Source organism: Lygodium microphyllum, chromosome 13 (genome assembly GCF_053477565.2).
Source record: "Lygodium microphyllum isolate KBCC chromosome 13, Lygodium_microphyllum_v1.1.10, whole genome shotgun sequence".
Lineage (NCBI taxonomy): Eukaryota > Viridiplantae > Streptophyta > Polypodiopsida > Schizaeales > Lygodiaceae > Lygodium > Lygodium microphyllum.
The window spans coordinates 6,570,440-6,586,021 of record NC_141147.1 but is presented as its reverse complement, the minus strand read 5'-3'; the positions used below and the strand labels follow the sequence as shown (position 1 = coordinate 6,586,021).

At 44.0% G+C, this 15,582-nt stretch overlaps 1 protein-coding gene and 1 pseudogene across 4 annotated transcripts in view; one reads left to right on the top strand and one right to left on the bottom strand.

Moving 5' to 3' along the window:
* The window catches only part of CPL4 (C-terminal domain phosphatase-like 4), a 213,755-nt gene extending 199,394 nt beyond the window's left edge, over positions 1-14,361 (bottom strand). For 2 of the 4 annotated variants that reach the window (XR_015692823.1, XM_087690730.1), the window contains exons 1-2: positions 13,725-14,359; positions 548-727 (exon numbers count right to left, since the gene is read on the bottom strand). Coding sequence is in view for 3 of the 4 variants with exons in the window: in XM_087690730.1 (XP_087546856.1) it covers positions 548-666 (119 nt within the window). In the remaining variant the exon portion in view is untranslated. Of the gene's footprint in view, positions 1-547; positions 728-13,713 lie in introns of all 4 variants that reach the window. The other 2 variants (XM_087690733.1, XM_087690731.1) reach the window with 2 other exon arrangements.
* On the top strand, positions 8,070-9,317 carry LOC148026310 (uncharacterized; annotated as a pseudogene).
* Positions 14,362-15,582: the final 1,221 nt, after the last annotated feature.

Below are 15,582 nucleotides of genomic sequence, written 5' to 3'. Positions count from 1 at the left end.
GTAGACTCGCCACATTTGTGCGCAATGCCCAGATATTTGGGAAGTATATGCTACTCCAAATTTGATGAATTTCAATGTAAAATACACACTGCATAAATGTAAAATACACTCTGGATAACCATCTTTCTGCCCTACTAATCATTATGACCACCAGTGATAGCAACTCATCTCTGCCTAGCATTGCAATACCAAAATCCTCATGAGAAATTGTACAAAGATGTCATAACCATCAAAGAAAACTGCTACCCAACCAAGCATGTTGATTGTGTTGTAAATAACATATAGATGCAATGTACACACATAAGTCCAAAGCAGCTTCTCCTTATTGATATTTATACTGTCAATAAGATAAGTGCCTTTAGACACATGCACATGTGCATGTTTAGAGAGTTGATTACAAGTTTATACTTGAAGAAATTTGGTTGGAGATGTTGGTAATGTAATGAAGATAACAAATCTTGAGAACAGCATTGAATAAATAGAGATACCCCTGACATCTTCACACGATTACATCATGATTTCAATATACAGTTCTAAACAAGAATACCTTAATGGCTCTTCTTCGCTACTTTCTGCTTCTGAAGTGGCAGATGAAAGTGTCGCATCAAGAAGAGCTGCAAAATCATCACTACCTGTCGAGGAAGCAGGTGAAGAAGGCAAGCTCATGATCTTCAAATTCAAGCAGCTAGAGTGCTTATTACAAGCTTGAAGTAAGCCTTATTCCATTCTGCATTCATAAACATAATAAATAGACATTACTTTTTATCCAACAAGGACATACATGCATAAAAAAGCTCAACCTTTCGCATAACCCAGTAAAAAAACACTAATGACAAGAACATGGAATGATGACTTTTTGCATACTGAATAAACTAGTTTAACTAAATTGATCACACTTTCCTGGGTTTGTCAATTTATACAGTGAACCTGATTTCCTAGATATCTACATCGACACCTCAAATGATGACAATTGATACATCAAGAGCTTGAAATTTCCACTTACTCCTGCTGGTAGTGCCATCATTATGATACACTATCCTTTTGATGGAAAAGATTCTCTCAAACATGATAAGACACTATGGAGGCACACAAGCTTACCGCAATAGAGGATTTTTCAACTGTGAGATGGCCCTCCATCCCTCTCTTTTTCTTTTTTTTTTTGGTAATGAGCACCTCGCCCCCCACAATTCTCTCTCTTTTTTTTTCGTGAAGATAATTGAATTAGATAGTGAATATTTACATCAGACCATCAGGTCAACATTCTGTTTGTAGCAGTTATTTTCTATTACAACAGACCAAGAGGTCAGCATACTCTGTCTCTCTCACTCTCTGTGTAACTAATATTTACATGAGGCCTGCAGGCTATCAGAACAGCCTATTACATGAACAGTACTATCAGATCACACAGAAGGAGCAGCTGGAGTGGAGCGAACAATTGCTATCCAGGGAGCAGCAATATCCGGAAGAACCAGGTCTGCTGACATCATAGAGGAGATTTGCCATAACACTATTCCTCGCACACAATTCTCTCTCTCTCTCTCTCTCTCTCTCTCTCTCGGCATCATCTGCAGAGACAAAGGATATGACACCACCACCGGGGGACCCTACCTCACCACCTCAGCCTCTCTATGCTAGGTAGTGTTAGCAGTCATGTTTGTCATGCCTTGTCATCTCCTGCCTGTGAGCCTCAGTCTGAGTCAGATGAGGACTTTAGGAGCTCTGACTTGTCTATCACTTGTTTTGACGGAGGAGGTAGCTCATTCTAGAGCACTCAGTTTATTGCATTTCAGTGCATTTTCTCCTCCAGTCGGGATTTTATGTGCATTTCCCGGGGCAGTTTCTGCATTCTTCAGCCTGCCTCACCTGCCGGACATTGTCCACCCTTTCCGGGATTTTTCTGAGCATTCCTGGCATTTTTGCCAGCATTAATGCTGGTCGGACATATTTATGGCCTCAAATTTCAGGTCGGCCAGTTTTTGGGTTTTTTGGCTATTTATAGCCATTTCCCACTTGGCAGTCAGTTGTATTATCATCTTCCCTCCTTCTTTGGCAGGTGCACTCTCCGACTCCGTCATCTTCCTCCGTCTTCGGTGCTGCCGTCATCATCAGCCTGATCTGGTGCCCTCACTGACGCTTCGGGCTGCGTGCAGGGACTGATCAGTCCACAGTTTTGTATTCAGCATTCATTACAGTCAGTGCAGATTTTCTTCCTTCATTTTCTGCTGTCTCTCTCTCCTCCTCTGTGTTCGTGTTCTTCTTCCGTTGCGCACTCTCACAGGTAGACCCATTAGAGACATCCTGGGACCACATTGTTTCTGGCTTAATCAGCTATGTATTGTTCCATGTTTATTCTCCATTTAGTTAGTCATAGCATTAGATGACAGCTTCTTTGGGACATCCTCTCTATGCTAGGTACCATGAGAGACATCCTGGGACCACATTGTTTCTAGCTTAGACATCATTTTGTACTCATCAGCTATGTATTGTTCCATGTTTAATTCTCCATTTAGTTAGTCATAGCATTAGATGACAGCTTCTTTGGGACATGGGAATTCCCGGACTTCTCAGATGTAACATTTTGGTCTCATAGGCCGATTTGGCCTTTTGAAGTCGTTAATATAACTTTCTTTATTTCTTTCTCTCTCTCTTAGACGATGACCTTACCAGGATGCAAGTGGAGCACAAGTGTGCAAGCAAGCCCAACATAATCAAGGCAAGGAAGGAGGGCAAGAAGGTAGTATATAGAGATGGTCAAGCCATCATTGATGGCAAGGCAATTGAATAGGGACATGCGGCCTATGAGACAAACACCTTAGAGATACGGGTGACAGTATGGAACTGTAACAGCTCATTATGGGCACACCTAAGAAGCATGAAGGAGCTGATGGAGAATCATGAGCTGATTTTGATCACAAAGACACTAGAGTCTCGAGAGGGAACTGACCAAAGTACAAGGATATGTATGGGAGTCGATGCACAAGAGCTGCATGAGACATCAAGGCACCACCCAAGGATTAGGAGTGGTGATGTTGATCAAACAAGAGCTACAGGATAGATTCCGCATCATGGCATGAGATCCCTACCAAGATAACAACTATGCTCTAATGCCATGTCAAGATATGCGACAGTGCAGCGAGACAATAGGGTTTGCAAGGAGAAACACAGTGTGTACGGCAAACACTAAGAGAGAAGAGTGGTGAATGAATGAGAAGAGAGGTGAGAATGTGGAATGAATGAAGAGGCGGCCTATTTATAGGCCTCAGCTGTCTAGGATGGAGCACCACTGTGTGGGCGCCCACTGAAAAAGTGACCAAAATGAGGACACCATCCCTTTTTGGGGTTGTTAGTGTCAAATGCTAACAAAAGTGTGAAAATTGAAGAAGTGATTTCTCAGCACCTCCTCTCAAGTTGAAAAAGGGACGAAGAAAGAGGAGCAAAGAGAGATAAAAAGAAGATGTAGAGGATCTTGGAGATCCAAGATTTCCACTAGAACGATAGCCTACGATAAGGAACAATACACTGCATGAACTGTATAACCTAACTCCACCTCCGGAGAGAAGCCACTAGCTTCATAACTCCATGCTAGAAGGAATTCAAAGGCCTCATCACCTAGTCGCACCTGAAAATCTAGGTGGTACTTGAAAATCCAAGGTATCAATAGAAAAAATGACTACACAAAGACAACAATCCTCAAAGAATAAATGGTGGGGAAGAACTTCATGATGAGTAGGTACCCCCTCTAAGGGTGGAGACGTAAGGGGCCCCTCTAAAGCCGAAGAAGTAGGAGCCCCCTTTGAGGGCAAAGAGAGTACATCCCCCCTCTGAAAATCCCCCTTTGCAAGAGATAGGGAATCTAAAAACTCATGGATTACAAACTCCGAACCATCTAATGATGAGATGTCGCTAGTTGTGGCAAAGAAGGTATTTGGGGTGTCAAACGTATCGAAGAGCTCCTAGAGGTGGCCTCTCAAACCTAAGTAGTCGAGGGTGAGGAAAGGCAAGGCTCATGCTGATGGGCAATAGCAGACAACAATTGGTGTCTCTCAATGGAGTGGACTGTAGAGCTGAAGTACTAGACAAAGTCGAACAGCCACTCTCTCTCAAAGGAGTGGACTATCGAGGGGACGGTAGCCAACAATCATTATCTCTCAATGGAGCAAATTGGAGAGCTACAAGTTGTCGAGGTGGCATTCCTGAAACCTAGAAGAAGTAGAAACAACCTCTGTAGCGCATTGCAGCAACCGCAAGGAGGACGTGGCGGCTAACAACCCTCCTTTTGCTCGATAGGACTTAGTACATATCGAATGCATCTTATTGCCTTGAGCACAAAAATCTGAAAGGCAGTGCAAAATAAACTTTGTGGCCTAGAAGGGAGAAACCCTAACACCATCCCTTTTTGGGGCTGTCAGTGCGAAACCCTAATTGAAGTATGAAAATTGAAGTGGTTTCTCAACAATCCCAATGCACGATACCGATCAGAGTGGAGATCTCCCACGGTGGGATGCTATATATCGCTCTTAGCTGCTTTCCCCTATGGGGGTTGAGATATGCTACCAAGGAGCGGGGAGAGGGAGATGGAGGAGAGCCCCCTTTTACAAACCTATCCAATGAGATTACACACTGCTCCAGTCTAGGGAAGATTCTCCTAGTTGGAGATTTTTTTACAAGGATGTAGAGTAGACAGTGTAACACATATGATTTTGAGGATTCAAGGAGGCTACAAGTGATGGATGTAGAGGAGACAGGCACATATAGGTATCCATTGATACTCGAGGAGATAGTAATCGCTATGGCCAATTTCTACTAGAGTTAGGGTCCCGACACCATCTCATTATTTACAATGGGGTGAAAAAGTGACCTGGATCCAAAGCATTGACTTGCTTCCAACCCATGGGCTCCAACAAACACAATAGACTATATACTAGGTTCCATCGAGACGATGAAACTAGTCAGATCCTTCACCATCCCCCCTCCCTCCCCCCCCCGGACCCGATTGGATCAAATCGTACCTACTTGTCCTTCACCATATCCTCCTTCCCACACCCATAGATGGCAGCCACTTCCCGTATCCAATCCACCACTTAGATATGAGCTAGCTGATACAACCATCACACATATGATGGGCTCACACAATTTGAGCATACTGCCCCCTAAGGGACACTCACCTCCATCCTCCACTCAGATGCTCTCCAAAACTTCCCACACTCCACACATACTAGCAAACACACTCAACCTGGATGCAAATCTTGAAGGTCGTAAATGACGAGCATATGGACAAACGAGCAGAGATGTAGCCACAATATGGCGCAGACTGCAAGACCCACACCACCCCACACCCATTTGTGACCCATAGACATAGCACTCCTATGCAGAGGGACTATAAGATGTACCACACCAGCCACGAATTTCTCACCCATTGGTGCCTCGCCCTACCACATTCATCTTCTTCACACATGATATGGTGAGAAGAGTGATAGAGCCCCTACAACATGGACGATCAATGGATCACACAAGTATACAACATGAGCACTTCATTTATGCAATTGACATTTTGGCTCCTCTCCTTGCTTTTATGTTCAATAGGGCCCCACCAGAAGGCTTCCCAGATGAGTGGACAAAGTAAACCATCGTGCCCATCCACAAGTCTAGAGACCCCCCTAGATCCATGCAACTACAAAACCATCATGGTGGGCCACATGTCGGCAAAGATATATGGAGTAGTGATGAAGCAGAGCTCAATGCATATGCACACAGAGTGAGATTGAGAGCAATAGCTTCATACAGGGATTCTCTACACTTGACCACGTCTTCACCATGAGGAGCATGATTGAGCCAGTGAAAATGAGGAAGAAGAGACTCTATTGTTGCTTTGTTCCAGGAGGTAGACTACTATAGAATCTACAAACACTAGAGTTCCCATCGGACATGATTCGAGGTATCTATGCACTATATGAGAGGAGTGGTGGGTCAAGTGAGATGCCCAAGAGGACTTTCAGACATGAACTCCAACACCATTGGAGTCAAGCAAGGATGTCCTTTGTCACCTAAACTCTTTGCTCTCGGAATCAACACGAAAAGATCGCATCACACGAGGAGGTGATGGGATCGAGATAGCAAGTGTATTGGTCTCTATTAGAGACGAAGGATGGGAGCAGATGGAACACTCCCTGCTGATGATGATCTCCCAGCTAATCAAGAGTAAACCATCAATACCACAGGAGATCGTGAGGGCCAAATTGGGAGCACCACCGATAGTGGCAGAGGCCCTATCCCAGACGGTGACCTTCCTACACAGGCTTTGGATCCTACCGCAACACAGATACTCCTACCTTGCACTAGAATCATCCACACAACTCGCATCCAAGGGGACACTGAATGCTAGTACGCCCGTACTCACGCCTGGCTGCAACTGTATGGGCTACACATGGACCACCTCCCGCCCCTACAATATAGTTTGGACTACCCCCACCTAAAGATTAGCTGGGAAGAGCTGAACCGCGTCATCAAGGGAGATATTATTCAGCTACACACAGCCAGGACATGGGTGTTACCGACCGCGGATCTGGGGAAGAAAATGGCCTTCTACCGAGAGCACCTCCTATGCCTCACACCTGACGGCTTCATTATACGCCCGAGATACATGCATGTACACCTGTCCCATGGGGTCCGAAGTACCATCAGGCAACTCTGTATGTCATCACACCAACTACGGATCGAGACAGGCAAATACGGAGTGGACTCTCTCCTGCCAAAGGACAAGATCTGCCAACTCTGCTAGCTGGAGCCAGAGACAGAAGAACATTAAATATGTAGATGCCCGGTGTACTATGAGATCAAAGACCGCTTCCACTGCCTCTACAAGGAGGGATTCGGACCACTCTCCCAAACACTAGACTTCCCCGACCAAAAATGCATTGGGCTCTTCCTCCTGGAGCTACGCTGACATAGGGACCACCTTCTACGAGTCCGGGACCAAACAGCCGGGAACACACAGCAACGCACCCTCCAAGAGTTCTACAAACCCTCGGCCACCCCCTCTACAACAAGGAATGCAGCCAACCAACCAGTGGCCCCACCTCGAGGAGTCACCTTGGATAGAGCTACAGAGGGACGCAGAGCTCGCCGCCCACACCCAGCAAGCCCACGCCCCCGCAAGAGACATCACCTACAGATACAGCGGATACTACAGCGCCACCGGGGAACCATAGTCCACCGCTTCAGCCTCTCCATGCTAGACAGGCCCATGCAGGACATCTTAAGATGACCACGCTCCATAAGCAATTCCACACTGCACCTGAAGTGCATCTAGATTGTATCGAGTCAGTATACCATTTTGTACCAACTCACCTAGTTCACCATAACACTAGATAGTAGCTTTACTGGGACTTGAAAAACTTCGCAGACATTTTGTATGTAACCTTTTGGTCTCATAGGCCAACTTGGCCTTTTGTAGACATTAATATAGCTCTCTCTCTCTCTCTCTCTCTCTCTCTCAGCCTTTTGTATCACATGAGATTATCAGACCAGAGATGGGAGCACCACCCATAGTGGCAAAGGCCCTCTTCAAAAAATAGTGACTTTCTTGCACAGGCTTTGGACCTTGCCTAGAGAGAGATACTCCTAGCTCACACTAGAGTCCTTTAGACAATTAGCATTACAAGGACAATTAGCACACTAGAGTCCTTTAGCACACGAGGAATTCATCTTTCCCATAATCCACGAATGAACTGATATTCGGTGCTTAGTTGTCGCAAACCACACATGAGAAACAAAGCTCCAAATTTGTCTAGCAACAGGGCAAGAGACAAAGAGATGAAGCATTGTTTCATCGCATGTAGTACAAAACACACAACAACCAGCAAAGTCTTGCGGGCACACAACACATCACCAATTGCAAGATCCCCAATAAGCAGCCTCCACATAAACACTTTCTTTATTCTCTCTCATTGTATGCAAATGACATTGTATTGATAGCTAACTCTCTAGAGGGTCTACAGAGACACTTGGATGCATTACACTCCTATACTTTGGACAGTGGGCTTTCAGTGAACCTTGGTAAAACCAAGGTGATGGTATTTAATACTACACCACAGTGGGTCAGAAGATCACCACCTAAATTCACATATGGATCTGAGGAGCTGGAGTATGTGGATTCTTATACATACCTGGGAGTCTTATTCACAGGGCCCACCTTTTCTATGCAAGAGGCAGCAAACACTAGGCTGACTCGCGGATACACAACACTAGGTGGTTTGGAGAGGATGTGCTCACAAGTGCAATTCCAAGAACCCTGCACCAAGCTATGGCTCTTCGATACACTAGTCACATCCACACTACTTTATGGAGTACAAATATGGGGGCCCAGTCTTGACCACTGTAGCAGATCAGGGCGCACTTATGACGAATGGAGGTCGATGGAGAAACCCCTAGTATCCATGATATCCAGGATGATCAGATGTAAGGCCTCAATGCCACATGAGATCATCAGAGCCGAGCTTGCAGCTACACCGATTGTGGTAGAGGCCCTCACCCTATCGATCACATACATACATAGCCTATGGGACTTACCCAGACACGGATATGTACGGTTGGTCCTTGAGTCCTCCAGGCACCTTGCCAGAGAGGGTGATACTTCATGTTGGTATGCACAAATGTCGGCCTGGTTTGAGTTGCATGGCTTTAGCATGGACAGGTTACCCCCCTTCTGGTACTCCCTTGATGCACCATCTCTTGATTTGAGCAGGTTACAGATCCGCAAGATCATCAAGATGAATCTTACCCAATTGGATATCAGGCGGACATGGTTGATGCCAGGGCAGGAGCTAGGAACAAAGATGGCTTTTGACCGCAAGCATTTCCTTCATACTACAGATGATGGATTTATTGTTCGCCCGAGATACATGGACACCCATCTTTCCCATGGGATCAAATGTACTATTGGCTAGTTGCGCACCTCCTCACATCAGCTAGAGATTGAAACTGGCAGATATAGATCCATCCCACCAGAGGAACGCATATGCCAGATATGCCAATTAGAGCCAAAGATAGAGGAGCATTATATCTGCCACTGCCCAGCATATTATGAGGTCCATGGTTGTTTCCATTGTCTCTTTAGAGACGGATTTGGACCACTATCCAGAGTCATGGATTTTACCAATCAGTGATGTCTTGGTCTCTTTCTTCTTGAGATACGACAGCTTCGTGACATGCGCCTCAGGAGTACAGCTGCTCCAAGACATCCAGGCCCTTTACAGAGGCAGCTCGCAGACTTCTTTGCAAAGGAGAATCAGAAGACTTCAATACAGTTACAGACATAGTCCACACGAGAGCCTCTCACCATCATAGTCCACACACAAACAAGGAGTACTGATTAATCGAGCCGTTTAGCTTAGCCGATCGAGACGTCCTAGGCCTCGACATAGACACCGACGACACCTTCATAGGCGAATACAGGGGATTATTGCTCGGGCTAGAGCTAGGCCCTCCATACCCACATGAGATTGTACAATTTGGAGCTCATTGTTACTAGATAGAGCTCTATGTTTTACACATAGCCATAGTTAGTTTCCTTTTTTATTTTGCTTTGTGCTACATATTTTTCCTAGACAGTTGTACCATCATACAAATGATTGTAACTCATGGTCTCATAGGTCATTTTGGCCTTTTATAGATGTTAATATATCATTTCATTCTCTCTCTCTCTCTCTCTCTTTTTTTTTCGTAAAAGGCTCTCTCTCTCTCTCTCTCTCTCTCTCTCTCTCTCTCTCTCTCTCTCTCTCTCTCTCTCTCTCTCTCTCTCTCTCTCTCTCTCGTAATAGGTAATCTGTATTAATCACGAGAAAGTTGTTGGCCCATGCTTGGAGCAATTGTGCGATTAATTTGATGGAAATTTAATGGGAACAAAAGAACTAATCAATGCACAACGATACTCAATCACAAAAGACGAGTGTATTAATGAGTGAGAGAGTACAACGCTCAAGGTGATCACACTGAATAATGCCACACTTATGTGCTACTAAGGCACAAAGTGTCTATTTATAATAAAATAAAACCCTGATGGCTTAACCATCATAGGAAACCCTAAAATAAATCCTAACCCTAGTATCACTTAGTGCCAGGGCACTAGGGGCAACAACTACATTTAATGATAGTTTAAATGCCTAGGGAAAGGGTATCAACACGTAGCCCACAAGATGACCTACAAACCCCCCCCCCTCCATGAAATGAGCAGACTGATCTAGGAATACATGTTTATCCTAGTGGATATAGCATGCTATCTATGACAATACAATGGATAACAAATCGTGTTTTAAAAGGTATCATGAGTAGAAATAGTTGAATAGCTCAAAACTCAAATGGAGGAATAACCTTATTAAAAAGATCTATCAAAATGTCTTCTAAATAACCAACCCAATCACAATCCTATTGGGTTTAACTCACACCTACGCTCACAGAGGAGTGTTGGTGATCTTTAGTAGGACACTAAGGCACTTTTTACTCTCCGTACGAGAGGTTTTTTCCCCCAAATTTATTCCTTTTGTTTTATGTGCCTATGTTACACAATTTTAGGCACTTATCGTGTTTCACACTCTTCGGGTGTGAACACCCTCTTACAACCCTAAGGTTTAAGGGTTGTACTTTGTACTTGCACAACACACTTCAGATTATTGCATTGGGTGTTGTGCTCTCACACTCTACATTGTCTACTCCACTCTCAGCTGAGCTTCGATCTCTTCCTACTCTTACATTTGGTATCAGAGCTAACCACCGCCAGCTGAGCCCACAACTCCTTGACATTCAGCTCCAGAGCTGTCCTCAGCTCCACAGCTCCTTGTGAAGAGCTATTGCTCCAATCGCCTACACCAGAGCAGTCTGCCAACCAACCAGTTCGTCCGACCTCTGGTCTGCACCCTGTGTGATACCTACCCCAGTTCCTTGCGTGCGCTGCCAGTTTGGGCAGCACTTCTATCCTATGTACATCGCCACCACAGGCGCCAAATCTCTGCGCCAACCTCCTTGCTCCACCTACCTAGCCTCACACCTACTTCATTTGCCCCAGCCCCCAATGCCGTGCTCTAGTGCCCACCATTCGCCGCCTACAAGTCTACAACTGTGCTCGGGCTGACGGAGATCGAGGTCATCAAGTCAAAGACATACACAGATATTTCCTCTGCCCCCTTGTGTATTTCTGCACTCTTATACAGCATACTACACCCCAGATTTTTGCGTTTACACGGTCTCCTTTTCTCTCTCTCTCTTCTCTCTGTGTTCACTCTCTCTCAATCTTTGTCCTACGCTTCCGCATCGCTGCACTCTGACACCCTCCTATGCACACCTTCTCATGTTGTCACTTTGATATCTCAACATGGTATCAAAGACATCTCTGATCCAGTGAGCTTCCCACAAGCACATCTTGGCTTAAGTGCACAAGAGACCTCCATTTCTTCAACCTATCCTTCTTTTCAACATAGCTAGTTCATATCTACCTCCATTGGAGGAGCTAGTGTGAGCAAAGAAAGCCATATCTACTCTTGATTCCTTCTAGAGATTTCTTCCTCAACTTGTGGCGCAGTATTCTGCCACATCAAACTCCGATATTGTGGACGTAGCAGCACGGCATTGTGTTTTTCCCCGAATTCAGTGCAATATAGACAATGATGTATATCAAGCAGCAGCACAAGGCACAATCCCTAGAGCTTTCCTAGGGCATTTGTAACCCCCCACGTGAGCTATCTACACTTGGAAGGGTCCATAGAAATTCCTTCTCTATTGCCCATACCAAGCAAAACCCTAACTGTGGTTTTCTATGGCAACCATAGCCAAAGCTTCAAAGCTTGGTTTTTTGAGTCTTTCCACTCACTGAAGTCATCAATAATGATTTTAATCATTGATTTAGATTCTGTGGAGTTTATTGCAAGGCTAAAAGCTCCAAACTCAAAGCATCCTTAACCAAAGGTGACTTCTCAAGCCAGTTACAATCGCATTAATATCAAGTGCTTCACCTATGCTTGGCATTGGGTGCTTCTTAATTAGCACTAATAATAAATCTGTCTATTACTTCCAACTGATTATTTTCATAAATTTAAATGTTTTAGACCTTAAGCATGAATTAGTATAAGTATCATCGTCCCATTGATCATTGTAAGGATATATGTTAGCTATAAACACATAAATCATTGTCATCATCCCTTATCTCTGTTTGTAGAACACCACATTTGAGTCTGCTACTTATTAATGTAAGTATCATTTCATTTGCTTCCACACTTATTGGTCATTGTGTAAAGGACTAGATACTGCCATTGCCTAATGCAGTTGGTAAGACTTTCCTATCATGGCCATGGCCTATACCATTGTTAGACCTCAAAACCATAAGTTGGCTGGAAAAGACTCTTATCCATAACAAGTATTAGTGAAGTACAAAATGATGGAGCGGGGCTTCTAGCCCTTCATCAAAGGGACCAAAGTTATTGACCCATCCAACCCAATTGATGTAGAAGATGATGAAAGAGTCCAAACCATAATCATGCTTCAAGGAGAAGACTTGGGTAAGTTCATCTCTCACATGAAGGGGCTCATGGCACAGCTATCCTTAGTTCAAGCTCTAATTCATGATGAAGATACTATTGCAATTCTCTTGAAAGCTATAAAGAAGGTGTTCCCAACCCTTGTAACAACTCTTACAAATATCCCTAATCTGACCTTGGGAAGCACCATTCAATCCTGTTTGGATGAGGAGAAAAGAAATAAAAAAGAAGGCACCACTAGTTAGACATCTACTTCAACAGCCCGGTGTATCGTGAGCAGCCCCGTGAGCAGTAATCAAGAATAACTTCCTCACACAACCCAAGACACACGAGAAAAAGAAGCACCGGTATAGGTTTGTAGCTTGATGATAGTCTCCAACTAGGTCAATTTTCGGACCTTAATCAAATTTGAATGTAAACATGGTCCGTCATGAAGATAAGTCATCTAACAAAATCCATTCCCAAACCACCACCTAGCCACCCTATACAGACAATAAGAAAAAATCAATGCTACCAGATCAGGAGGCTTGAATACCAGTTAGTCAAAAAAAAGCTCTCTCAACCAAGGTAGCCCTGGAAAATGTGTTTTGTCATGAGACAGTCTGTATCTTCCTTTTCCTTTTGGTATTTTGAAATTTGGCTTCACACCAGGTGACTGAGCATTTGATGATACCATGTCCCTCAATCAAATCCAATATTTGAAGAAGCATAAAGCATGCTGCATACCATCTATGCAACTATTACTTGTTTTATCACTTACACTCTGATAATCTGTGTCTATAGGTGTTTCTCTGCATAATCAGAGGATAATTTTTGGATTTTCAGATGCCTATGCACAGATCCTTAGAAGCTGTATCTAGTACAGCTTCAAGCTTCAAACTTGTCACAAAGCTATAATACTTCACTGTCAAGCTCAACTCCGAGTCTTCAAACTTTGGAAAGATGTTCTTGACCTGACTTAAATGATGCGTTTAAGTCAGGTCAAACTTGTCACAAAGCTTCAAACTTGTCACAAAGCTATAATACTTCACCGTCAGGCTCAACTCCGAGTCTTCAAACTTTGGAAAGATGTTCTTGACCTGACTTAAATGATGCGTTTAAGATTCGTTTAACATAAAATGCGACCCTTGGCTTATCCCGCAGTACAGCAATGCTCAATCTACGCCTTCCACAAAAAGTTTCTGCATACCATCTGCGTACCTCGAAACGGCACATGCATCATATGCTTGAAACGCGCGCGCTTCTGCGGGATGGAGCTTCTTCGGAGATGATACGATCAAAGCGGCTGTGGTGGAGAGAGAGCTGACGAGGAGGAGGAGGGAGGAGAAGAAGAAAGTAGCGATGGCAAGAGAAAAAACAGCAACGTGCTGACATTAACTCCATAGGCTATTTTTCCTTCGTCAAGATTCTACGGTTCCATAGCTTTGCGCCTTCTCTTACGATTTTCCTCTTCTTTTTCAGCTTCCCCCTTCACTGTCTCTTTGTGCCGTTCGCTCTGCCACAGAAGTAAAGTCCCGTTGTAGCAATTTCAAAGGTCGTGATCAGGAGAGCCGAGCATAGCCTCCCTCTCACTCCATCGAACGTCCGTCCTCAACTGATCGATCGCTGCCACCCTCGACGCTGACGCATTGTGAGTTTCCATTTGTGAATGTGTTTTGCTTCCACATTTCCTCACGTCCTCATCTTCACCCTTGCACCCAATAAGCTTTGTGACCTCCAAGTATACCTTCGTCCAAAAGATTCCAACATTCAATATTTTCGAATAATGCCCCTCTATATTTCGGACTAAATCTCGTGCTTGCTTAAACTCGAAAACCACGAAAACTCATGCTGCTATGATTCTCCACCCGCTCAATCTCTCGAAATCGAACTTCTTGTGTCCAGCTTACAAGCTCGTGTGTGCATGCACCACTTCATTGAGATGTCATTTCCAACTTGTTTGAGGTAGATTCAATTTTCGCAAAAATGTTTGACACCGTGAGCAATTCTTGGTTCATACCATTTCCATTAAATGCTCCTTTTGCAATAAAAAGGGATATATTGTAAGCAATTGTTAGAAAAAATATCTCGACAAGATGAAGTGCAACAAATGTAAGAAGGCAGGGCATATCACCAATAAATCCCCTACCACCCCGAAAGTACCAAAAGAATTGGAGATCAACTTTGTATCCATAACACCTAATGATCAACTGTTTTAAATCTATAAATCCTCTACCTATAAGCACTCTTATAGCCTAGTTTACAAAGGCATCCCATTAACATGTCTTGTAATCCAATGCTACTCTAGCATTGAAGGGGGGTATTGAGAGATAGGCATGTGAACCCTATGTATTCAAGGGTGGATAAGGATAGATTAGTGTAAATGGACTAGAGGGCAGGGGAAAACCCTAACCCTAGCCATCCAGAGGCTATTTTAACAACGTAGGGATCACTCTCAAAAGTAGAGAGAATATACCAGTTGTACTTGTGAACAACTCATTGAGCAAGATTTTCTTCCTGTACTTGAGCTCTCTCTCCCTCCTGTGCACGCCTTCTCATGTTGTTACTCTGATATCTCAACAAAGAGGTCATGGAAAAGAAACTTAAGAGCATTGGTTGGAATGAGACTTGGACTTTGGTGAATCGTCCGAGTCACGAGAAAGTCATTAAGACCAAGCGAATTTTTTGAGCTAGATTGAAAGCTTATGGAACATTAGATAAATACAAGGCTCGCCTTGTTGTGCAATGTTTTTTACAAAAGCACTGCTTGCGCAAACTATAGGGAGACCTTTGCACCCACTACACAGTTGGCGTCTTGTCTCTTGGTTGGACTAGGCACCCACCACAATTGGCTGCTCTATTAGATGGGTGTCAAAAGTGCCTTCCTCAACGGTTACTTAGAGAAGAAAGTCTCCATGGAGCAATCTCCCAGATTTCCTTTTGCAAACTGTAAAGATAATGTATTTTGTTTATGGAAAGCTCTTTATGGATTAAAGCAAGCACCGCACTCCTGGTTCCATAAGATGGATGGGTTCTTTTTTGAACTCATGGTTACCATTCTATCCATTATGGCCCGAAC